This window comes from Ranitomeya imitator, chromosome 9 (genome assembly GCF_032444005.1).
Source record: "Ranitomeya imitator isolate aRanImi1 chromosome 9, aRanImi1.pri, whole genome shotgun sequence".
In the NCBI taxonomy this organism is placed as follows: domain Eukaryota; kingdom Metazoa; phylum Chordata; class Amphibia; order Anura; family Dendrobatidae; genus Ranitomeya; species Ranitomeya imitator.
Genome location: NC_091290.1, coordinates 59,446,211 through 59,472,312, shown reverse-complemented (window position 1 = coordinate 59,472,312; position 26,102 = coordinate 59,446,211). Strand labels below are relative to the sequence as shown.

General features: G+C 42.2%; 1 protein-coding gene across 3 annotated transcripts in view; it reads right to left on the bottom strand.

The window, feature by feature from the left end:
• The window catches only part of KCNQ1 (potassium voltage-gated channel subfamily Q member 1), a 155,855-nt gene that overhangs the window by 117,121 nt on the left and 12,632 nt on the right, over window positions 1–26,102 (bottom strand). Inside the window, exons 1-2 of one of the 3 annotated variants that reach the window (XM_069740283.1) lie at window positions 21,335–21,356; window positions 19,192–19,680 (exon numbers count right to left, since the gene is read on the bottom strand). In XM_069740283.1, coding sequence (XP_069596384.1) covers window positions 19,192–19,571 — 380 coding nt within the window. In that variant the 5' untranslated portion in view covers window positions 19,572–19,680; window positions 21,335–21,356. Of the gene's footprint in view, window positions 1–19,191; window positions 19,681–19,887; window positions 19,951–21,334; window positions 21,357–26,102 lie in introns of those variants that run through there. The other 2 variants (XM_069740282.1, XM_069740281.1) reach the window with 2 other exon arrangements.

Here is a 26,102-nt window from a genome sequence, read left to right as displayed (position 1 = left end):
CTGACATGCACAGGCAATTTTTGGTCTTAACTTAGGAGCACAACAAAATTCTTTTAGCATAGAGAAGGCAAAAGCTGCACAACCACAAGACCAGCGTAAGCACAGATGAAACCAATTAGTGTAATGGGCGACATCAAAGGGCGACGCAAAGGCAGCGTAAATATCACTGTATAAGGTAAAGGATAGCTGAAAAGTATACAAGCACAACAAACAATTCTGTCTCTGCTGCTTGATTGGCAAAGGATATCCTGCAATTATAGTGGAGGTGTTGATGATCACAGAGCCGGAAAGCCTTTCCAGAAACGCCACCTTTCATGTCCTGAAGAATCTCAATTGAGAGTGTTGTGTAGTCATAGCTGACTCCTCGTTGGCCACTCAGTTTAGCCTTGGTATCCTATTGTTTTGGGGATTTTTTAAATGAAAACATACACCAGGAAAAAAAATAGATAGACATTGATGTGCCTGATAAATGGTAAAGATAAGAAATTAGCCACCTTATTTTTGGATTCCAAAATGATTCCGTCAGATGTAGACTTTCTGCCAATTGTCATCTTTTTTTTTAAGCCAAGTTAAAAAGAACTACGGTACTTTGTGTAGGCACCATGCTCACAGCAGAGCAGCACAAAGTAATGTTGTGACGCCATACAATGCCTAAAATAAGGCTACTGGGATGATTTTGATAGAAAATATCACAGAAAATGGAGGAATAGAGTGTTACAGTATGGCAAACCAGGCTAAAGGTTATACACAACTTGTAGCTTGTACAAAGCTCAGACAGCTTACTAATATGTCCCACAGTTTGTATATATTTTTTAAATTTGTTGTGGAATGCCCTTAAAAAAAATCAAGTCATTTTAAGCAGGCCCTAGCGGTTACCAAACCTTGTCTAGGATTATACGTCATATGGCCAGGAATATTACTTACTAGAGTTTATTAAATTGAATTGACCCAAAACGAATTACATGACGTCCATTCCACACATTCGACAATTTCCAACAATGTGCAACTCAATTTGCACAAATTATGGTACTTGTAAAAGGTGGCTGCTGCTGAACTCTCTCCCCAGTCTCGTGATCCCTACTGCTGAAATCTCTCCCCAGTCTCGTGTTCCCTGCTGCTGAACTCTCCCCAGTCTCGTGATCCATGCCGCTGAACTCTCCCCAGTCTCGTGATCCATGCCGCTGAACTCTCCCCAGTGTCGTGTTCCCTGCTGCTGAACTCTCTCCCCAGTGTCCTGTTCCCTGCTGCTGAACTCTCTCCCCAGTCTCGTGTTCCCTGCTGCTGAACTCTCTCCCCAGTCTCGTGATCCCTGCTGCTGAACTCTCTCCCCAGTCTCGTGATCCCTGCTGCTGAACTCTATCCCCAGTCTCGTGATCCCTGCTGCTGAACTCTCTCCCCAGTCTCGTGTTCCCTGCTGCTGAACTCTCTCCCCAGTCTCGTGATCCCTACTGCTGAAATCTCTCCCCAGTCTCGTGTTCCCTGCTGCTGAAATCTCTCCCCAGTCTCGTGTTCCCTGCTGCTGAACTCTCCCCAGTCTCGTGATCCATGCCGCTGAACTCTCCCCAGTGTCGTGTTCCCTGCTGCTGAACTCTCTCCCCAGTGTCCTGTTCCCTGCTGCTGAACTCTCTCCCCAGTCTCGTGATCCCTGCTGCTGAACTCTCTCCCCAGTCTCGTGATCCCTGCTGCTGAACTCTCTCCCCTGTCTCGTGTTCCCTGCTGCTGAACTCTCTCCCCAGTCTCATGATCCCTGCTGCTGAACTCTCTCCCCAGTCTCGTGTTCCCTGCTGCTGAACTCTCTCCCCAGTGTCGTGTTCCCTGCTGCTGAACTCTCTCCCCAGTCTCGTGATCCCTGCTGCTGAACTCTCTCCCCAGTCTCGTGATCCCTGCTGCTGAACTCTCTCCCCAGTCTCGTGATCCCTGCTGCTGAACTCTCTCCCGTCTCGTGATCCATGCCGCTGAACTCTCCCCCCAGTGTCGTGATCCCTGCTGCTGAACTCTCTCCTCAGTCTCGTGATCCCTACTGCTGAACTCTCTCCTCAGTCTCGTGATCCCTGCTGCTGAACTCTCTCCTCAGTCTCGTGATCCCTGCTGCTGAACTCTCTCCTCAGTCTCGTGTTCCCTGCTGCTGAACTCTCTCCCCAGTCTCGTGATCCCTGCTGCTGAACTCTCTCCCCAGTCTCGTGATCCCTGCTGCTGAACTCTCTCCTCAGTCTCGTGATCCCTACTGCTGAACTCTCCCCCCAGTTTTGAGACTCCTGCTGCTGAACTCTTTCTCTCTGGTCTCGCAATTGCATTTCAGAACACCTAGTAAAGGCCAATTCTATGTAATGATCGCAGTGAACAGACAAAAGTCACATGCCATCATGGAGCTACATTATCCTCAACCAAACGTGTGCGTCTCCATCACATCTCATTTTAGTGATGCTTAATGCAGAGGTTTGCAATTTACATGCAATGTGCTGCAGAAACTAAAATCAAAGACCAGGAAGGTAACTAATAGCGGGTGATGGTGCCATGATACAAGTGGAATAGGCGCTGCCAATAAATGAGAGTAAGGACAAACTTTGCTATAGGAAAGAATTACGGTACATCTGAATCTTTGCCCTGGGTTTAAATAAAAATGCCTAGCTATGTTTCCGATGCTGGCACCATTTTCATTTGCAATAGATCGCAATCTATGAAAGGGATTAGATTATTTCCTGACTTGTTACGTAGGCACATCAGTAAAACAGCACTGCTGGAAATCCACAAGCTGGAACCATTAAAGAAAGTGGTTCTGAACCGAGGACTTCAATTTCCAAATCAGCTTTTCTTGTGTATTTCCCATGATAATTTTTGCTAAATTGAAATGAGATGTAAAAACTAAATAAACAGAACAGACAACGGAACCCCCTTTTAATGAAAGTTGACAACTTGCCATTATTAACCCTGCTGTTCTGTTGGTCAAAAATGACCGACTTTGAACTTCAATATTCTTTAAAATATTCAAGATGCGGCTCTGAAACCCGTGGCCGACCGACCCATCCTCATTTAAGTCAATCAACCACAAGTTTCAGAACCGCATCTTGAACACCCCAAAAAATACCAAAGTTCAAAATAGGTCTCCCCAGACCGAACAGAACAGCAGGGTTAATAGTACGGTGAACACTAGGGTCTGCCACAGGCTTGAATGGCTGGCGAACTGCCCTGAAGTTAAGGGATTTATTAGGATCAAGTCCATATCTGACAACTTCGCACGTTCACTTATTCCCTGGAGTTTACATCGGAATCTGATTTTTTTTCACAACTAAAAAAAAAACGAACAAAATAAATGTAAGAGACTGGTCAAGGGGGAGAATCCATGAGGGAACAATAAAATGCCAACTGCAGCCGGATGCAATGCGCCAAAGATTTATACACTTTTAAGAAAATAATGATCGTTCCATCCATATTAAACAGCTATGCCATCAATGGCAGCATAACGCTAGGCAAGCAGCCATGTATGATCTATAAAAGGACTGCCCAACACACATGCTCCATAGTATTGATGTCCACATTAATGGCTGAAGGACCGTTTGGGCTCACAAGGACCTCAGTGTCGGAATCATTCACAACATGAGTACCCCTTATGGCTGCACCTCAATTTAATGCTAAATTGGGACATTAATATGCTTGGATATTAGGAATACCAATTACAATAGCAACATCCATTTACTCTACATGCAATGTTTGACCATGTCACAGATTGTAAAACCTGAGGAATCGGGGTCGGCATTTCATGACAATATTGACTACAGCAGGGGGTTATTGTGTAAGGCTGGAGCAATCAATCAGTTTTGTGTGACAGCATTGTGGTTTCCTTGCAGAAAATGGGCACTTAATTTTTTCTTTTTTTTAAAGCAACACTTATGCCTAAAGATTTGGTCAATATACAGCAGATTCAAACTTTTGAAAGAGTACACTTTTTTTTACAATTTTTTTTAAAAGGGGTGTTTTTAAGATTGAAAGTGATCTATCCTAAAGATGAGGGATAATTTCCCAATTGCTTGGGGTCCAACTGCTGTGGCCCTCGCCGATTCTTCTGGAGAACCAATGCCTAATGGAGCAGAGGATGATCATGCACACTACTGCTCCATTCACTCTTAGCGGGAGAAGCAGAGTTCTAAATCTCAAGATTGTAGGGGGGGGGGAGGGACTACAGCGGTCAGACCCCCAGCAATCCGAAAGTTATCCTCTATCCTTCTGGATATTAGATCACTTTCAAACTTGAGAACTCCGCTTTAACATCTATACCAGGAAGAAACATTGCAGGAGACTTGACCAATGACATCATATAAATGTGGAGACATGTATTGTGTCATGGGACGGAAGTGACTCAGTGTGGCACCACAAATGGTGCTTCGGGTTGGCCATAACCACCACATTTCATGAAAACTTACCCAAATATTGCTAATTACGTAAATTTTATTACTACCTTGAACCAAAAGAAAGGCATAGTTTACATTTTAAAGACCTTTTTTAGGATCTTGAAATTGAGACTTTTCAACGTTGTCTAAAAGTTGGTAACGCAGCATTTTTTGCCACAGTTCTAGGACATTTTGGTTAGTAAATCTCACTCAATATCTGCAACATGAAGTATAAAAAAAAAGAAAAAAAGCCCTTAAGCCCCATAACTCTTTTCTATAATCTTTGTTCCGACACTATTCTGAAGTATTCGCACACGGGTTATTACTTGACCTCTAATAGAACAATGTCCATACCAGAGGGTGCATTTCCTAGTAAACTTTTGCTTACACTTAATTAAGAGAGAGGAAGCGGAATATTCTTCTCAAAGGCGTAAGAGGATGACCCGAAGGGAAGCAAAGCTATGCACTGAAGTAGGAAAGAGGATGACTATACCGTGTACACCTTGGAAGCAGAGAGAGTAGGACTTGTGATAGACCTTTAAAACATCAAGGAACCGTAGTCGTAAAAGGATGGAAGGATTTTCCGGATAAAAGTTCCAAAACAAGATGTGTGACGTTCTAAATTGTCGGGGGTTTAGACTAAGAGGAAGTGTGATAAAAGTCTATCTCCCTTGGAATTGGAGCAGATGCCTCTCTTGGCCGTGAAAGCGAATATATAGAAGCAGCAGAGAAAAATATGCGTTCCCTGACTATATTTAGCCAGTAGGAAATCTTGACCAAGATAAAAAGGGACTCGGTGCTGTAGCATGTGTGCTGCAAGTACCTGACCTTAACTTTTACAATTGGCCTTAGGACACTTAAGCTGGGGAAAACACATCCTGTATAAATCCTGTTGCGTGGGTTAAAAAGAAGCAACACGAATAGAAAAAAAAAAACACCCTGACAATGCGTTGAATTTCCACAATAATGAAGTTACTGGACGATTTAATTTAGAAGGGGAAATTTAGCAAAAATGATCTGCTGATTAGTTGTAAAAATGTTAGAATATAAGGATTGCAAGAGGGTGCATGGTTTCAGGCAGAGAAAACTGGTGGCTAGATTCCGTGGTCAAATCTTTAGCCAGCAAGTCAAAAAAAGAGCATTCTGGTTTTAGCTAATGAATTGTACAGAAGGATATACAGATGCTTCTCACAAAATTAAAATCTCATAAAAAAAAATTAATTTCAGCTCTTCAATACAATAAGTGAAACTCATTATATAGAGTCACTACAAACAAAGTGATCTATTTCAAGTATTTAATTCTGTTAATGTTGATGATTATGGCTTACAGCCAATGAAAACCCAAAAGTCATTATTTCAGTAAGTTAGAATATTTTATAACACAAGCTTGAAAATTATTTTAAAATCCGAAATGTTGGCTTACTGAAATGTACGTTCACTAAATGCACTCAATACTTGGTCGGGGCTGCTTTTTCTTCAATTACTGCATCAATGCAGCGTGGCATGGGGGCGATCAGCCTGTGGCACTACTGAGGTGTTATAGAAGCCCAGGTTGCTTTGTGGAAACTTCACACTAGACCTCAAACAGCTTGGATTGTGGCCAAATGAAATGCAAAATTTACATTCCTTGTGGAGTGTGTCAATGACTGCCTTCTGGACATCTGTCAAGTCAGAAGTCTTCTCAGACCAAGGGACCTTTTAAAATGCACTGTCCACTCCAAAAACACATGAGATATTGGACTACAAAAGGACCCATATATTGTTCTTACACAGGAGCCCTCCACTGGCAGGACCTTGAGCGTATAGGGATAGAAAAGGTTTTTTTTGTGTTTGTTTTTTTTATCCACTAGAAATAAAGAACGAATAACAGCTAGCAGAAATGTTGAAAACAGTGAGACCCCAATATAGAGTTTGTGGCAAAATTGTACAAAACTTTGCATTTTGCAAAGAATTGCTTAGAATAATTGAATGAATAAATAAATAAAATAAACAAACAAAAGGATAGGGGGACAATAAGTGCAATAGGGTCTTATCCTATGGAGGAAAATATAGGTGAGGGTTAAGGAACTGCTCACTTTATGGGACTGTTTAACCCACGACTGAGGGATCAAGGTATATCAAGTGCTGCAGCATCCTCAAGCCGGGAGATCACGTCGTGTAGATCAAGAGGTGTGTGATTAGGGGTGGTAGTCTGCGATGTCGATGTTGGATTCAAGAAAACAAAGGACAGAAGACAATAAAAGAATTTGACCATGCAGTTATGTTCTACACATTTCAAAGTTAGACCAGAATTTAAAGAGACCAGGATGGATGACCACAGAACTTGATTACTTGTTAAAAAGGAAAAAAAAAAAAAAGTGTACGTCAAATGGAAAGCGGGGTACATAGCTACATAAAACTATAATGCTATTTGCAGGGAATGCAGAACAAACGTTAGAAGAGATAAAGCTGGTAATGAAACCAAGAAATGGAGAAAGGAAATGACAGGCCAGTGAGCCTTACTTCTATACCAGGAAAGATATTTGAACATTTATTAAATTGCATGTATGTATGTACTTGGATAAGAATACAGTAATTAAGCAGAGCCAGCATGGGTTTGTAGCAAATAAGTCATGCCAGACTAATCGAATTTCCTTCTGTGATGCAATCACTACATGGGTGGATCAGGGAGATGCGGTAGATATAGTATATTGCAACTTCAGCAGAGCATTTGATAAAGTATCTCATACTATCCTTATTGAAAAAATGACCAAGCGTGGGATTAACAAGGCTACTGTTAGGTGGAATAATAACTGGCTCAGCGATCGTACTCAAAGAGTGCTAATAAATGGTGGCACATCCAATTTGAAGTGTGTTTCCAGTGGGGTACCACAAGGTTCTGTACTAGCCCCAGTGTTGGTCAACACTTATAAATGACCTAGATAAGGGAACTGAATGTAAACTAATCAAATATACAGATGGTGCAAAGCTAGTATGGATAGCCAACACTAGAGAAGACAGGGAAAGGATACAGAAGGATGCAGATAATCTTGAACAATGGGCAGCGACTAATAGAATACTATTTAACAAGGAGAAATTTGGGCAAGAAAAATGTAAATGACATCTATAGAATGGGAGGAATAGAACTAAGCAACAGCAAGTGTGAAAACGACTTAGGTATACTAATAGATCACAGACTGTACACGAGTCAACAATGTGATGCAGTTGCAAAGAAAAGTGAACATAGTTCTAGGATGTATTAAGAGAAGCATAGAGTCTAGATCACGTGAAGTAATTATCCCCTCTACTTCTCCTTGGACAGGACGCATCTGGAATACGGTGTCTGGTTTTAGGCACTAAATTTAAAGGGGAAAAAAAGACATTGAAAAACTGGAGCAAGTTCAGAGAAGAGCTACCAGGATGGGGAGTATACTGCAAGGTATGTCTCAAGAGGAACGATTATAATATCTCGGAAGGTTTAGCTTGCAAAAATGAAGGCTAAGAGGAGACTTAAAAGAGGTCTACAAATATCTGAAGGGATGTCACAGTGTAGAGGGATCATCCTTATGCTCATTTGCAAATGGAAACATAAGAAGCAATGGAATGAAACTGAAAGGGAGAAGATACACAGATTTTAGAAAAAAACTTTTTGACAGTGAGGGTGATCAATGAATGGAACAGGCTGCCACAAGAGGTGGCAAGTTCTCCTTCAATGGAAGTCTTCAAACAGATCCTGGACAGACATCTTAAGATGGTTTAGTGAATGCTGCATTGAGCAGGGAGTTGGACACGATGACCTTCGAGGTCCCTTCCAACTAACATTCTAGGATTCTTCATCAGGTGAAGGATGATTGTGGTTTCTCCTGATGAAGTTAATCCAACATCAAAACGTGTAGAGAATAAACAGCATTGTCAAATTCCAATATTGTCTTTTGGTTTCTTGAATCCAACATCGGCAGAGCAGACTACCACACCCTGAGAATATTCCCTATGGCAGCAACGGACCAGCATTTTGATCTCAAATATAGTCCATCCACCATCTCCCTCTACATCTACCGTCAGGTTGACGGATACACAGGTTTGGTCAATCATTACAAAGAAAAGAGGGAGATGATATTAATGAAGAGAAGAAAATATATACCAGCTCATCAGTCAACGCATTAGCTGAACTTCAGGAGCACGGACCCGCTGTGCAAAGCGTGTAGAATCCAAAGGAAGAAAGATGTCCAGCTCCACCGAATCCGTGACGATAAAATTTCTTTATTCACAAATCATGATTAAGGGAGCTTAGTCTCCAGAAACGCGTTGAGACACACCCATTTGGTTTTGTGCTGAAGTTTGTATCCTCTATGTTACAAGTTTTGTGAATAAAGAAATTTTATCTTCACGGATTCGGTGGAACTGGACATCTTTATTCCTTTAGATGATATTAACGCCTTCATGCAAAATGATACGAGGTGTATCCATTGAATGTCTGTCTTTTACAGGAAGGAAGCTGCTTCTAAAGCCAGTAAAACCAAGTAAAAATAAAACCTGTGCAGCCTTTTATATTCCTTTGCATTTATTCCGTGCCAGCAGAAAAATGCACGCAGAGGCATTCGAGAACGTGATAATAGGTATGACATCGGACCATTCCTCACAGTCTCGTGTTGTCGCCAGTGGTTTAGATTTCTCGCCTACGAGTTTACTAAACAGAGCTCAAACCAATGTGAATAACTGTAAATCCGGAGTGATCGTGTTATCCAATCTGTTATTGTTATATGGGAATTAGCGAGATTCTAGACTCAAATGACGACTGTGTATGCCAGAGAAGAATATTAAAAAAAAAAAAAAAAAAACGGTCCAATATAAAGAGAATTTTCTCATAATAACTACCAGGAAATATAAAACTTTGACTTGGGTGTTTTATTTTATGAAGTCTTAAAGAAGTTGTCCACCTTGGGGGACTTTTTTTTTTTACATATAATTTACGTGCATGTATTTGGGGCTAAATATTTTTTGCTATTCGGTTTTATTAAAAATGGAGAATCATTTATCTCAAAATTACGTTTAATTAGGGGGAAAAAAAAGTCCTATAAAAGGTGGACAAGTAATATTCTGCTCAGCGGTTTCTCAGACACGAGTGAAAGATGCTAGATGAGAACCAAATGTGGCAGTCATTATAGGGCCAATAGGGGTTGGCACATTTTGCAAGATATTCTCAGACATGGCTTTTACACCCAATTATTGTGATCACCAGTAGGAACCGGCGCACATGATCCATCTTGGCCCATGAGTGCACACACAGAGGTCTTATAACAGATTTGGCATAAATCAAACTGTTCCATTCAATACTATATCATGAAGATATTTTCCTAAGAAATATTAACTTAGTGTAAAATAAATCCCTGAAAATGAGATCTACTCCAACAATGAGATGATGCAGATTTCTGATATATCATGCAAGAAAACATAGAACGATAAAGTTCAACGATTTTAGCTAGTTTAACCAAATGATCAAGCTTATCAAATTTGTATGCTTTTTCCTTTCGAGGGTTAAAAATTTCCAAAATGTCAACAATGCTAAAATTATTTTTGGGACAAACGAAAAACCAACTAAAAATCTAATACTATAGAATACAGTGTATATGTCTATAGCTTGAAAAAACAAAACTCTAAAAATTAAATAGGACTGTCTCACAAAGCAAAGACATTCATGACCACTACATGGGGATGCGATTATTGTAGCCCCCAGCTGACATTTGCTAGAATGGAGTGGAAATGGTGCCTCTTCAGCTATGCTTAGCTATTTGTGCACAGGCTTCGCAGCTTGGCTATTTTGGACAGTAGTTAACCATGTCGCCACAGAAAAAGCAAGCGGCAGCAACAGAATCTCAAGGCGCCAACATGAGTATGATGGGATGTAGCACGTTGGGAGCCATAGGTTTCCAACAGCTAGAGGCCCATACCATGGTACCAAGTCTATCCATAAGGACCATGTCTATTCATGGCTAGGCCCGTACCATACCGAATCATAGTAGCATGCCCAGGTACCATATGTATTCATACTACCATATTATACCTAGGTACTTTGTCTATCCAAAAGGTCCAGGTCTATCCACGCCTAGGCCCATACCACGATACCATACCCAGATACCATGCCTATCCATAGTACCATAACCAAGTGCCATGACACTCCATAGTACCACACCCAGGTACTATATCTACTGTGATGCAGTGACCCCTGTTACAGGTAGGGGTCGTTGCATGGTCTCTTCAGAATATGCAAAATGGCCAGTATGTGTCGCAGAGGAAGTCTGCACGGTAAACCTGCAGTATTGTTGTTCTGGGACCTGTGGGCCCAAAGGATTTTTAAAGTTTATAGAGGGAGGCTTACTGGGCTAGTTTGAAGAGCTGGGCGGGTCGAACTAGCCACACACACCTCCCGACTGTGGGGGTGGTTGCAGCTTCATAATGTGACCAGGGTGTGGGTCATTTGGTTCAGAGTGTTTGGACCTGAATGTCTGTACTGTAGGTCCGGGAAGCGGTCAGATTCTGTGTTGGAAGCTCCTGTGAATAGAGACTTCCTGGAAGCACCTGGAGAGACCGTGGACCTGGACGGTCTATGTTGGAAGCTCCTGTGAGTGGAGACTTCCTGGAAGCACCTGATCAGACCATGTACCTGCAGAGCCTGGGACTGCTTCTGTGTTGTCAAAGAAGGACTGACAAGGAGTCAGCGTGTGGAGTGGAGAAGAGCTCCTGGAAGGTAACACCGGACAAGGGGATTGTAATACATGGCAGAGGTTTATCTGCTGCATGAACAGACTGGTGGTCGTGATATGTTCATGGATGTAATGAAGTGGACTTTATGTGGTTTATGCTGTATAAATAAACCAAGTAGATTGTTTTTGTGAGAAAACCGTGACTGACTACATTAATCCGCTGCCAAGTGAGTGTCCCCCAACACAAACAGTAGGCGCAACGCCACACTACCCATAGTGCCACAATCAGGTACCATGTCTAGCCATAGTACCACACCCAGGTACCATGTCTACCCATAGTACCATACCCAAGCACCATGACTATCCATAGTATCACACCCAGGTACCATGTCTACCCATAATATACTCAGGTACCATGTCTATCTATCGAAGGTCTATGGTGCATTTCAGATCCTATTTATAGGATTTCCCCCTAAAAAAATAAATAAATAACCGTATGATCATCTATGAACAACGTATAAATATTTTTCTATGAGAGTATATCTCCAATACAATAAAATTGGATCCAATTAAGGGAACCTCAAATATTTTGGTTGCATTACAAAGATCCTATCTGTTGCCATGCTTCTCTCGAATGTACAAGTCACCTTCTTCCATCACCACTGTATTAACTGTAGAGAATAGCTGTACTTTTTCACACGGTGGTAAAACACGGCAGGAAGCAGTACAAAAGGGTGAACGTGTCATCGCTGTGTTTCCGCAGTGGCATCGCCCTTTGGTCTCATTTGGAGTCTTAGGAATAAAATGCGAAAGAAAAGTTTATATGAGGATTAGATTAAAACCCTGTAAACAGGAGAAAGACGGGTTCATTTACAGAGAGACTTAGCAACAGCCACTACAAAGATCTCCCCGAGCCAACATCAACAACAGATCACCAACTTGGAACTGGAGAATTAGAGCAGGATATATACAGCGCAATACCACCCAAAACTAGCAAGGGGCCAGGTATACGGCTTTACACTGGCCCACAACAACGGAAAGCAATGGATCATTGTTTATAGGATTATTTCCACCTAACACATAATTCTGAATAGCAGGAACATGAACGGCCAAATAAGATAAAAACAGAGACGGGCCCCCAAAAATGTGCCCTATGATGAGCTATTGGACTGTAATGGACCCATATATTGTTCATGCAGAGGTGCCCTGCTCATTTTTAATTTGTATGGCCGGCGTCACACTTGCGAATTCAATGAAACTCCCGCGAATCTCTTGCATCAAGTCACAGCACTGCCGCCGGCACTCAGGACCGGAGTTTGTGGCTGCATGTATTTCTATGCAGCCGCACGCTTCGGTCCCAAGTGTCGGTGGCAGTGTCGGGACTTGATGCGAGAGATTCGCGGGAGTTTCTCACATTGAACTTGCAAACGTGACCCCGGCCTATCTCTGTTGATGGTGTTCACCACTCAGGTTAGTTATTTTTATACTTTGATAAAACCCGACTTTTCTGGATGCGGCAATACGTATATATATTTTTTTAAAACATATTTTTGTAATCTTTAATTTTATTGGGGGCGAGCTGAACTTCTGTTTTCCATATCTTTTAAAACTTTTCCCCCCACTTATTACTGTATTTTTAGCCCCCTTAGGGGACTTATCAGATAGTTTGTTGTTATGATCCGGTGACCTTGGAGCCGCATGAAACTTTCTCTGGAGTAGGTGGAAACTGTACTGACCGCAAATCCTGAACTGACACCGCAACTAGAAGTAGCCGTGGGGTGTGCCTAACAAACCCTAGACACCTCGACACAGCCGGAGGACTAAATACCCCTATAGATGGAAATAGGAATTCTACCTTGCCTCAGAGCAGAACCCCAAAGGATAGGCAGCCCCCCACAAATAATGACTGTGAGTAGGAGAGGAAAGACACACGCAGGCAGAAAACAGGATTTAGCAAATGAGGCCACACTAGCTAAATAGGAAAGGATAAGACAGAATACTAAGCGATCAGTATTAAAACTTTTCCAAAAACATCCACAGCAGATAATACAAAAAATTCCACCATCTAACTAAAGACGTGGAGCGTATATCTGCAACTCCTGAGAATCCAACAAGACTGAGAAAATACTGACACAATCTAAGCTGGACAAGAAAAAAAACAAAAGAATAGCACTGAATTATAAAGCACACAGAATGTGTGCCACATCTTTGCTGATTTGGCAGCAAGGCAGGAGGAACCAGACTGAGGTCCAACACCTCCCAAGAACCATGGACAACTGGCAAGGGCTAATGAATCCTGCACACCTAAATACCCCAGTCAGAACTGCAATCAGCAGATACACCTGACCAGGACTGCAATCCAGGGACAACTGCATTACCACCTACAACCACCGGAGGGAGCCCAAAAGCAGAATTCACAACAGTTTGTACTATATAGAGCACTACCACGGTATTGCAGCATATAGTAGACATTCCAGTCTCTTATTCCACAGGGATAAGTTTCAAAAGAACTCCGTGACGACAAGCATGTGGGGGGGTCTTCCACAGATCACTGACCGACATTCCACCCATCAGTGCCCTGCGATCTCGCCACAGGAGCACTGATGGATGCAAAGAATGACGCGCCACCATGCAGGTGAGCTGTGAATGCCACCATCAGAGTTGGACAGGTTAATATTGTAGTAAATCCCCCTAGTATTTCTTCTAGATTTAATCATATTCTACTGTATTCTACTTTATGAGCAATTTTCTTCCCATCAGGGCAAAGTAAAGCTAATTAACACCTACATGAAATAATGTAGCGGCATTAGTAGTTAGAATCAGTCCGGGCCCACTTTGCCCATAACTTCTGGTCACATTGGCAAGCGTAGTAAAAGCAGATTTGTTTCAGAAGATTCTGTGAATAAAGGTCCATTTCGTATATCTGATTGGGATTTCTGGATCAACTCAATTCATTTCTGCAGACCCCATTGAGAATTTTAGGAAAGTCTCAGAAAGTCCACCACCTAGATATCTACCAATACTGAAGTAGAGTTATAGACAACCAACTGATGGTCAGAGGAGGAGCCGATGGGCCTTGCACGAGATAAGCCTCTGGCAGAGATGTCGGTCAGCAACTTTCTCATAGAGAACACAGGAGCGCTTGGCTGAGCGAGAGAGCGCTTCAGTATAAGGGAGAGACGACCGATGTGGCTGCCGAAAGAACCATCATTCTGCCAACAGCCACCTCAGAATTATGAGGGCCTTTAGGTTTGAAAAGGGGGATGACCCATGAAGACCTATTTATGAGATCTGGATCACCTCTCTATGAGCAGGTTCTACTCCAAACTCCATAAGATACCATAGTAAATTACCTGCTGTTGCGTAATACCACAATGTCTGGCCGTCTGGCCAGTAGAGACTACCCCCAGAAAATAAATGGTTTAGCGAGGGTGTACAGGAGCTAAATAGAGCGGTCAGAAGGAGTACGCTCTGAGGAGATGTCACATTTCATGTATTACTCATTTTATATGTAAAAGTTGTAGAAACATCTTCTATGAAAACGTGAACTAGTGAAAGGCGGAAACTCCGTTCCAGCTCATTTTCATGTTGTACAAAGTAGATCATCATCATCATACAGGAAACGCCAACAGGAAACGCAAACAGGAAACGCAAATTATGCAATTAAATTGTATTTTCAGCAAATAAAGGAACTTCATTACATAAAAGTCTTTCACTTGTTAATTCATAGTAAAGACACATCATTTATTTATTTTTTTCTTTTCTAATATTTTAATAGTGAAATTAGTTTGGATCAGATCCCAAAAATGTGCGCCATTCATTCTGTGTGGGACTGACGAACATAGCCGACTAAAGCTGCCCCGTAAGGAATGAATGGGCCACCACTCCTGACATTTCAACCTTACCTGGATTAGAGCATGGCAACTTTATACTTCTAAAAATTTCAATAGGGTCACAGCCTGTATATGTCCAGTATCACATTTTTTTTTTTTTTACAAAGCTTGTAATACGAAAAAATTATCATCAAAACAAATTTAACAAAAAAAAAAACACACGTTAATGTCATTTTCTTTAAGACAACAAGACCTTTCTGGAAGCAGTACAAAAAAGTGATGCTTTATTTGTTTTTATATTTGTTATTTTAAGGGCTCTTGAAAAAGTTCCATAATGTTCATTGTATAATGAACAACCTTTATTTACCGAACACTATAAAAGCCCATTAACTAGAGTTGAAAACACAAAAAGCACTTTGCCTGATAAAATACACAAATGTAATAAATGGAGGTTGAGGAATCGACATTTCTAGACACATAGTAAGTGCTTTAATAAAGAGTATCTTTTGCTGGATGTTGGCTGGCCACAACTATTATGAAAATATTTAAGGATGGGCAAAACTATCTTTTAGCAAATATTAGGTAAATAGACCGGTACGAAAGTTGTATGCCAGCCACTGAGTTCTAGTGGCCCAGTCCACCCGCAAAACGCCTCCTCACATCCTCTGCGTAACTGAAGAACACCAGTCTTAAATAATGATGGGGGAACCCCTGGAAGGTTTGGGTCCAGCAGGCCAAACCGTTAAAAAAGTTCAGTTAGGGTACCAGAACAGTACCGAACCAGGACCCCATTCAGATGAATGGGGAACCTGAACATCCACTGTTAGCCACGCTGTCACCCTCATGACACTGCGTCAAACACTGCCTCTGATCAACGGTAAGATCATTACCACTGGTCAGAGAGCTGTGGTTCCCAAACTGTCAGATAACAGCGAGCGTCTGGTCACAGGGGGCCTCCCCATTTTTAACAGCCAACCAAGCTAAACCAGATCGCTGGGAACTGGAATTCTCAGGGTGGTAACGGGACATAGATATTGGGAGGAGTACACGGTGGCCATAATACCGTATGGAGGACTATGTGGTGGCCATAATACCATATGGAGTAGTATGTGGTGCTATAATACCGTATGGAGGACTATGTGGTGGCCATAATACTGTACGGAGGACTACGTGGTGGCCATAATACTGTATGGAAGACTACACAGTGGCCATAATACCCTATGGAGGACTATGTGGTGGCCATAATACCGTACAGAGGACTATGTGGTGGCCATAATACCGTATGCAGGAGTATGTGGTGGCCATAATACCGTATGGAGGAGTATGTGGTGGCCATAATACCGTATGGAGGACTATTTGGTTGCCATAAGGCCATAATACCGTATGGAGGACTACATGGTGGCCATAATACCGTATCGAGGAGTATGTGGTGGCCATAATACCGTATGGAGGACTACATGGTGGCCATAATACCGTATGGAGGACTAGGTGGGGGCCATAATACTGTATGGAGGACTAGGTGGTGGACATAATACTGTATGGAGGACTATACTGTGCAGTCTAAAATAATAAGTCTGCAGTCTTACTCCTACAAATGCACAGTATAAATGTTAGACCTCTAGATGTCTATAGCAAGTCATCATTGAATGGGAATATCAAAGAACCAGGGCCGATTGGTCAACAGTTGTGAATTATATGTACAGTACTGTTTATCAGCCAGATTTGTGCCTAAAGTAGGTCTGGTTACCTGGCAGTATAATAGCAGGAGAAACATATGCCATTAAGTTGTATTACGTCACAATGCCACCTTCTATGCTGCACTTGAAGCCATCATAATGTACCCAACTAGTGGCAATACAAGAAGGTTGAGAATACAAGTATGCGCCATCTTGGCCATATAGTTCGGCACTGCATCTACCAAGTGCTAACTGGGTATTATATAAAAAAAAAAAAAAACACAACTAAAAATCTACAAGTTTCTGATTGAAAGAAAGATGGCTGACCATAAATATCTGCAGCAGGGCCCCACTTATTTTAATACTGGTGTAGTCTATGTGGTAGTTACATCTACTACCTCTTAAAATTGGAGTGTTAATCTATGCTTTCCCAGACTTTTGGTAGAACCGTGGCCATGTTTGATGCTACCCAGCTTTCCTTGAAGAAGCAATTAGACAGGAACTTCTAGCAGCTTCACAAGAGAACAGCTATGTTCACATTTTGCAGCATTATTTTTCTGCAGGGAAAACCTGCTCTCTTGGCAGTAAAGAAACTCTTTACGAAAAGCAGGTTTTGTTACGCTTTTGCTGCGGTTTTTGTTGTGTTTTTTTTTTTTGTACGGATTATATGTATCACTTCTGTACAAGTACATGTTTAACCCCTTCATGACCTTGGGATTGTCCGGTTTTCCGGGTACGTTTTTCGCTCCCCTCCTTCCCAGAGCCATAACTTTTTATTTTTCTGTCAATTTGGCCATGTGAGGGCTTATTTTTTGCGAAACAAGTTGTACTTTTGAACGACATCATTGGTTTTAGCATGTCATGTACTAGAAAACGGGAAAAAAAAATCCAAGTGCGGTGAAATTGCAAAAAAAAGTGCAATCCCACACTTGTTTTTTGTTTGGCTTTTTTACTAGGTTCACTAAATGCTAAAACCGACCTGCCATTATGATTCTCCAGGTCATTATGAGTTCATGGACACCTAACATGTCTAGGTTCTCTTTTATCAAAGTGGTGAAAAAAAATTCCAAACTTTGCTAAAAAAGAAAAAGAAAAAAAAAATGCGCCATTTTCCGATACCCGTAGCGTTTCCGTTTTTTATGATATGGGGTCGGTTGAAGGCATATTTTCTGCGCGCCGAGCTGCCATTTTTAATGATACCATTTTGGTGCAGATACGTTCTTTTGATCGCCCATTATTGCATTTTAATGCAATGTCGCGTCGACCAAAAAAACGTAATTCTGGCGTTTCAAATTTTTCTCGCTACGCAGTTTAGCGATCCGGTTAATCCTTTTTTTTTTTTTATTGATAGATCGGGCGATTCTGAACGCGGCGATACCAAATATGTGTAGGTTTGATTTTTTTTTTTATTGTTTTATTTTGAATGGGGCGAAAGGGGGGTGATTTAAACTTTTATATTATTTTATTTTTTTCACATTTTTTTTTAACTTTTGCCATGCTTCAATAGCCTTCATGGGAGGCTAGAAGCTGGCACAACTCGATGGGCTCTGCTACATAGCAGTGATCATCAGATCACTGCTATGTAGATTAATAACAGGCTTGCCATCAGCGCCGACAACAGGGGGATGCTCACAGCAGGCCAGGATCAGTAACCATAGAGGTCTCAAGGACCTTTATGGTTACCATTCTGATGCATCGCTGACCCCCGATCACGTGACGGGGTCGGCGATGTGCTCATTTCCGGCCGGATGCAGCGTTTGACAGCGGTATTTAACTAGTTAATAGCGGCGGGTGAATCGCGATTTCACCCGTCGCTATTGCGGGCACATGTCAGCTGTTCAAAACAGCTGACATGTCCCAGCTTTGATGTGGGCTCACCGCCGGAGCCCTGCATCAAAGAGGGGGATCTGACCTCGGACGTACTATCCCGTCCGAGGTCAGAAAGGGGTTAATAAAATTAGTTTATCAAAAAAGCAGCAAAAACAAATGGTTACGTTTTTTGCATTCTCATTGCCTTCTACGGTAAAGAAAAAAAAGCTACAAAAACGCTGAAAGAATTTAAATATCACAATTTAAAAAAACGCAGCAGTTTTACAATTCAATCAGAAAAAAAAAGCAATGATGTGCATGAGATTTCTGAAATCTCAGATTTTAATGGTACTGAAAAACACAACTTGCATTAAAAAAAAAATATGTTGCAAAAAACGCATCATGTGAACATAGCCTTACTGTACGTAGCCGGACTATAGATTTACTTGAGAATCTTCCTTTTAAAATGTTATGCTATCTTTCTGATGCCTCTGGAACTTTCAAAGTATTTTTTTAAGGTCCTAATTAAGTGCATTTTTTTGTAGGTCAGTAAAATTATGCATCTTTATGGCAACATCACTACAGTTTTGTTTTTTTTAGAAAACTAACTTTATAACCATAAAAAGTTTTCAGAACTTTTGATCTATGAAAGTTATTGTACATACAGGCAAGCATGCAAGAACATAATAGGATCCAACTGGTTCAACCAAATTATATTCCAGAAGGTCCAAGGTTGGGAAATACAACCTTAACCGAAAACTACTCGCATTTGAAAAACAGTAAAACTTTAAAAACGAAATCTACTCACACTGTAAAGTGATAAACAAAACACTTCCATCCTGTCGGCCGTTCCAAAAAGTTATAAACTTTGCCTTGTATGTTGGTTCTGGTGAGCAGAGGTCGTCTCGCGCTGTAGATCGAAACTCTGGGGTCCAGACTGATAGTCGCCCGTGGGGTCTCCGTGGTAATCAGCACATCGCGTTTCAGCTCAAAAGTGGTGGTAGCGCGTTCCTGACCTTGTTGTCCATTGCTGTTTAACCCCCGAGGTAGCGGGATGTGTTCGTAATGTGTGTTCAGATTTTCATTCATCTCCAGAGGACTCGGTTTTTGGTGGAGATCTCTTCTAGAGGTTATGATGCCAAAGTTCCAGTTTCTTTTCGGTGTTTTCGGAGGAGATGACGAGGACATTGGAGAAGTTGCAAGAGAATGGGAAAGCTTGGTTACGACTTGGAAAGTTTATTGAAGAACATTTTATGGAGAAAATTCCAAGTTCTTCCGATCCCCTGGTGGCTTTAATCTGGTTGGAAAGAAATAAGAAGCAAGATCTAGTTAGTAACACACGAGTTTTGATGTCCTGCCTACTCCAGTTCTCTCCTGATGACTCCTCATGTGAGGGAGTGGTTTGGACATAATTCCTTCCTAACACAGCTCTCCTAGATGTCTGCTAGGGTTGTTGGTTTTAGAGGTGTGATCCTAAATACTGCCCTCTCTCTGGAAACATTACCTCCTTTTTCTTACTTTCTTTAGGGAACTTTCCTCCGTCCTACTGAAGCTCTATCGTCCCTACTGTCCGCAGTCTCCTGGATGGGAAGGAATGCCTTTCATTCCACCGAGACTATGAACGCGAGGCTGATTATACACAGAGCTTGCTGAACTTTTTTTTTAGCTAAATACCACAAGTTGTCTCCTGTTGAGGGATTTAATGAAGAAAAAAAAAAAAAAAAAAACACACCAGGGTTGCCAATTAGACTCTTTTTTCCTGGACAACTTATCGATAAACTCACGGACAGACCATATATATTATTTTCCGTACCCCTTTGGAAAACCATAATAAATAATTTTATACATGATCCAGGTCTACAGCCTATAATTCTGATATGGAGAAATCAGCTGCGCTCACAGTAAGCTGTAAAATAATAATTACAGTCAAAATAATCTGTGCAAGTTTCTTCAACTCCGAAAAAGTCACGGATGCCTTACATTTTTTTTTTTTTTTTTTTTTTTTTAACGGAGGGGAAAAAAAAAAAAAAAAAAGTACTCCATTTTTACAGACTGTCCTGGAATTTCTGGATGGAGAGCAATTCTGCCACACACGCATGCGTCACATCACCATAAAAAACTATCAAATTAATTTTTAAGTCAATAAAAAAAACTAATTGTATATACTTATACTATACAGTATAGGAGCATGTTCACACTGGCAGTTAAACTAACAAAACCCAAGATTGAAACAAAATGAGTAGACACTGGTAAAAAATTGAAAAAGCCATCCCACTGCGACAAGGTGTACCCAAATTTGGACAGTCCTATACTAATATCTCAAATATTAAAATGGTTCCTAATCTGTAAAATAAACACTAATCATCTACTCTCTAGCCAGAGATCCGAAGCCGAACCTCCTGAAACACTCCAGGTCTTTAGGTACATGCAGATGGTACGTGGTCGCTGCAGCGCTTCAGTGGTCACTATGTAGAGGTCACTATGTAGCGGTCACCTTGGAGCAGTCATCTGCCATGTTATAAGCATCAAGGTGCCCATCGCTGAGCAGTAATGACAGCAGTATAGCAAAGAACCGATGCGGCCACTGCTGGGCTACAGTAATCATGTGCCGTCCACATGTAATCAAAGAGCAGGAGCGCTACAGGAGGCTCAGCGCTGGATTGGTATGAGTGATGAAAATCTGTGTACTGCGCTATGGGATACATTGGCGCTATATCAGTGAAACATTAATTGTATTACTTTCATGAGTTCATTAGAGGACGCCAAGCGCTTGCAGAATACGGAGTGTACGGTCCCTTATGGAGGTGACTATTTTCTCCTTCATGTGCAGGATTACCATAATCGCAAAGGAAAAAAAAAAATCAATGTTACTCTACAAAGAAAAAAAATACAACTCGAGCGCCCTTATGAAAACTGATTAGTACTTTTTGCACAATTTTCCCACAACTTACCAGCTGACCCCATGGGTCCCAGTTGGGTGGAAAGCCTCCAATTGTTCTTGTAGGCATTTGGAAAGGGAGGTTTAAAGAGCACAATCTCTCTAGTCATTTAAAAAGGCCATATTCCAATTTTTCCAAACTCGCCATTTTTTTTAAATCTTAGTCATTATATCCGAGCGAACATCTTCCAATAACTGTAACTAAGTGTTGGTTCTCAGTCTTGTGCGGATACGATTAGTGGATCGTCACACACTGTGGGTAATACAGACCTGTCACCGTCCACGAGCTACGGCTTTACATGGCCCCCTTGTGGTTGTAGGAATTATAGCTTTCAAATGTGGAAAATATAGAACTGGTATATAATATACTTAGCACACTCCAGTGAGTCTGATGCAAAAAGGGTCGGTCTGCAAGGACCTTCATCAGTGTGCTCTATAGCTAAGCGAGGGAGGGTGTATGATATAGACCCTTCAGAGAAAACAAGTTTTTTTGCATCAAATAACTGAGATGAACAGGAACTCCTGTTGAAATAAAGGGCTAAACTAGCCGATCAAGCCGGAGGAAGGCTGGAGAGTAGGAAGAAGACACGGTATACACCGCAGGTCAAATAATGTGACATTATTTGACCTGCGGTGGATACCGCGTCTTCATAATCCAAGGTTTGGGCACCTACTTCCAAGCACCTCCACACTTGGGCTGTGCTGAACATCTACTCCACCGCTAAAATATAGAACTGGCGCACTCCAGGGATTGGCCAGAAGATTGTAGCACAGGATTTAGATTGGTCAATTATTAATCATAATAGAGCAAAACAAGGAAATCTTCATACGGAATGCCAGCAGGGCCGCCACGGTGGCCATAACACCTAGTGACATATTGTCACCTTTCCACAAAGTCCAGCGCTTGCGCATTGCGGTGTAAAATGATCATGGACCCAAGAATGCTGAATATCTACAATTTCACAGTAATCCAGATAGATACATCATCTTTCTTCTATAAATGCTCAGGTTTTATAAAATCTGAAATTAAAAGGCAGACACCCACCCTAAAGTGCATGGATGAGACTCACGGCCACTACCCATCCACAACCGGCAGTTGTGAGCCCGGCATGCTGCACCTGTAACGGACGACCGCCCGCCTGCAGCCAATCATCAGGCTCTTTGTATAACAGCCAATCCCAATCAGTCTAAGGCCTCTTTTCGACTTGCGAGATACACGTCCGTGTCTCGCATGTGGAAACGAAGCTCTGGCGCCGGCAATCCAGAGCAGAGCGTGTGGCTCCATGTGTTGCTATGCGGCCGCACGCTCCCCTCTGGATTGCCGGCGCCAGAGCTTCATTTCCACATGCGAGACACGGACGTGTATTTCGCAAGTGGAAAAGAGGCCTAACAAACAGGCAATCCCTGCATGTGTTGCAGCTGTCAATCAGCCGAGGGAACTCAAATGTCCTATCCTGTGCTCATTATTCCGTGGCTCCCTCCACTTCATCAGCTCGCTGGTCAGCCCCTGCTCGTCCTTATAAGTGCGCTGGTGGAGGCTGCGGTGCTGGAGACGAGCTTAGTCAATGGAGCTCAGTTATTTTGTGTGGGTCCCCAACCCCTCTGGGCTCGGTTGCACCTTTTGTAACTGCAATCATTAAACCCCTGCACATCTCATGTAGGATGTGGGTGCATGGAGAACACCTACAAATGCTGCCGACTGTGCTAGGCTAGTTTCACACTAGCGTTTTGCTGAGCTGCGGAGGGCTGCGGACTTCCTCTGTGAAGCCCCTCCCACAGCCGCACCTCTGCCGCTCAGCTCCGCCTACGTCCGCATGCGGCCTGCGTACCTACTTTAACATTAGGTGTTCAGGTCGTGCGGATGTATGCGGATGCCTCCACATGTGTCGTTTTGACGATGCAGAGAAAAAAAATTCCAAACAGCTGCATTCGACAAAACGACGCATGCGGAGGCATCCGCATACATCCGCACGACCTGCGTACCTAATGTTAAAGATAGATACGCAGGCCGCTTGCGGACGTAGGCGGAGCTGAGCGGCAGAGGTGCGGCCGTGGGAGGGGCTTCACAGAGGAAGTCCGCAGCCCTCCGCAGCTCAGCAAAACGCTAGTGTGAAACAAGCCTAACACAGCTAGCTGCTAATGCTGTGTAACCCTTTAGATGCAGCCGTCAATAGCTGGCAGCGGCATTTAAAGGGAACTATTCATAATATTGAATATTATGACCAGCACGGTACAGAGAAAGTGAAGCAGAGCAGAACGATATATAGATTGGGCGGAAGGAAACAGTAGAAGGGCTCATTCAGATGTCCGTTTCTCTCCTATAAGTGCCATCTGTTTGTGGGTAGTTCATCTGTCTGATTCTTTCCCTTCGCACCCAGTGGTCTGCACAAAAGCAGGAGGATCTGTCAGACACTGATTTGAGTATCAGATCAAACTCCCAAATGCAAGTCTATGTATCCATGTAAAACAACGAGTTCGGACAGTACTCCGATGCCTTCCTGTCCGGTTATCACGGACTGTTCGATAAATAGAAGCTTGAGAAACCAACAGCAATTATTTTGTAATTCAAGGAAAACTAATGACACGCTGACCAAACTCTGATGATACTCTGATCAAAAACACTGATGAAACTTCAACCATTTGTTTGCATACTAGAAAAATCCCTAATGTCTGAAGGAGCCCTAGCTTGTATTTTACTCTCCGAAATCCCTGGCTCTCGTACGCTTACGAGTCCAGTGGGCGGTCCTACTGACAGCTTTCTCTGCATGCAGGAGGGACCGCCCACTGGACTTTTGCACAGAAATACCAGGGATTTCAGTGAATGAAAAAAAAAAATAAAATACATAAATGGGCCCATTAATTTTAATACTCAAAAAGTCAGATGTGTGGAATGTGTATAGTTTACTCTTTGTCACAAGTGTGCGATTATTTTCTGGGATCACATCTGAATACAATGCATCATCACCTCACATACTGTAATCCTCTCTAACTTACAGCTGGCCCAGAAGTCCCATGGAGTGTGGTCGCAGGGATTTATAAGACGGTGCAATTACTATCCACTCCTTATAAAAACAATTGTTGTTCTTCAACACTTTGTTTAAACCCCTTCACGAACTTAGACATATCCATACGTCCTGGTTGGGAAGGAGTTCCCGACCTAGGAAAATGGATACATCCTGGCGATATTGTGGGCATAGGCTCTGTGCACTGGCGGTCGTCGCCAGGTGTTCAGCGAACATGACAGCTGACACCCAGCTCTCACTGCCAGGAGTGGTGCCCGCACCACTCCTGGGTGTTTAACCCCCTAAATTTTGCAATCGGTATCAATCACAACATTTAAAAGGATCTCCCGCAACGTCAACATGAGAGCCCGATCATTGCCACAGTGACCCAAGGTTGTCATGACGACATCCGGGTCACCAGGCTACGGTAAGCTGGGTAGACCATGCTCAGAGCATGGTCTTAGAAGATTGCATGTCAGTGTTGTGTGTCGTGAATTGTAATGCATTAGAATAGCGATCAAAGTGAAAGTCCCATAGAGGCACTAAGTAAAACAAAATAAAAAAAAAATAAAAAAAAAAATCACAAAAATATATTAGGATATATCCCATAATTAAGTATTCTGTTAAAGTGATGAGCGAGTATACTCGTTGCTCGGGTTTTCCCCAGCACACTCGGGTGACCTCCAAGTATTTGTTACTGCTCGGAGATTTAGTTTTTGCTGATGCAGCTGCATGATTTACGGCTGCAGGGCCAGCCTGAGTACATGTGGGGGTTGCCTGGTTGTTAGGAAATCCCCACATGTAATCAAGCTGTCTAGTTGCCACAAATCATGCAGCTGCGGCAAGGAAAACTAAATCTCCGAGCACTCACAAATACTCGGAGACCACCGGAGCGTGCTGGGGAAAACCCGAGCAACGAGTATACTCGCTCATCACTAGTCCCAACATTTTATCATAGTGTCTAACAAAAAGTGGATCAAAAGGACAAATATAAATGGTATCACTGAAAACGTCATCTTGTCCCGCAATAAACAAGCCACCATACATCCATGCTCCATCAGCGGAAAAATACAAAAAAGTTATAGTTCCCATCATAGAGCGATGCAAAAACAATTTTTTCTTCTATAAAATCTTTTTTTTGTGTAAAAGCAGCAAAACAAAAAACGATATAACTCTGGTATCGCTGTAATCGTACCGACCCAAAGAATAAAGCTGACTTATTAATTTTACCACACGCGGAACAGTATAAAAAAAATAATCCTGCATTGCTGGTTTTTGTTCATTTTGCTTCCCAAAAATCAGAATAGAAAGTGATCAAAAAACGTCAGGAGCCTGAAAATGGTAGCAATAAAAAAAAGTCAACTCATCCCCCAAAAAACAAGCCATCACATGACTGCAGAAATATGGAAAAATTATAGCGCTCAAAATATGGGGATGCAAAAGCATCTTTTAGTGTGTGACAGCAGGCAAACAGAAAAAAAACTATATACCTTATTTTTTGCTTTAGAAGACACTTTCACAAAAAAAAGTGGGGAGAGAAACAGTGCATGTTATAAATGTCTGTATGCAGGAAGCTCACGGACCCCGACGCCGTGTGATGTAACATGGCAGAACAGCGCGGCACCCAGCAAGAAACAGGTTAGTCTGTATTACAAGGGCTGGACAGAGGGGAGTATGAGGTCTGCAATAACAAAAAAGGGGGATGTGTGGCATTAACTGAAGTCTGCCATTACATGAGAGGGGTGGAAGGGGGTATGTGGACTGAGGTCTGCAATTACC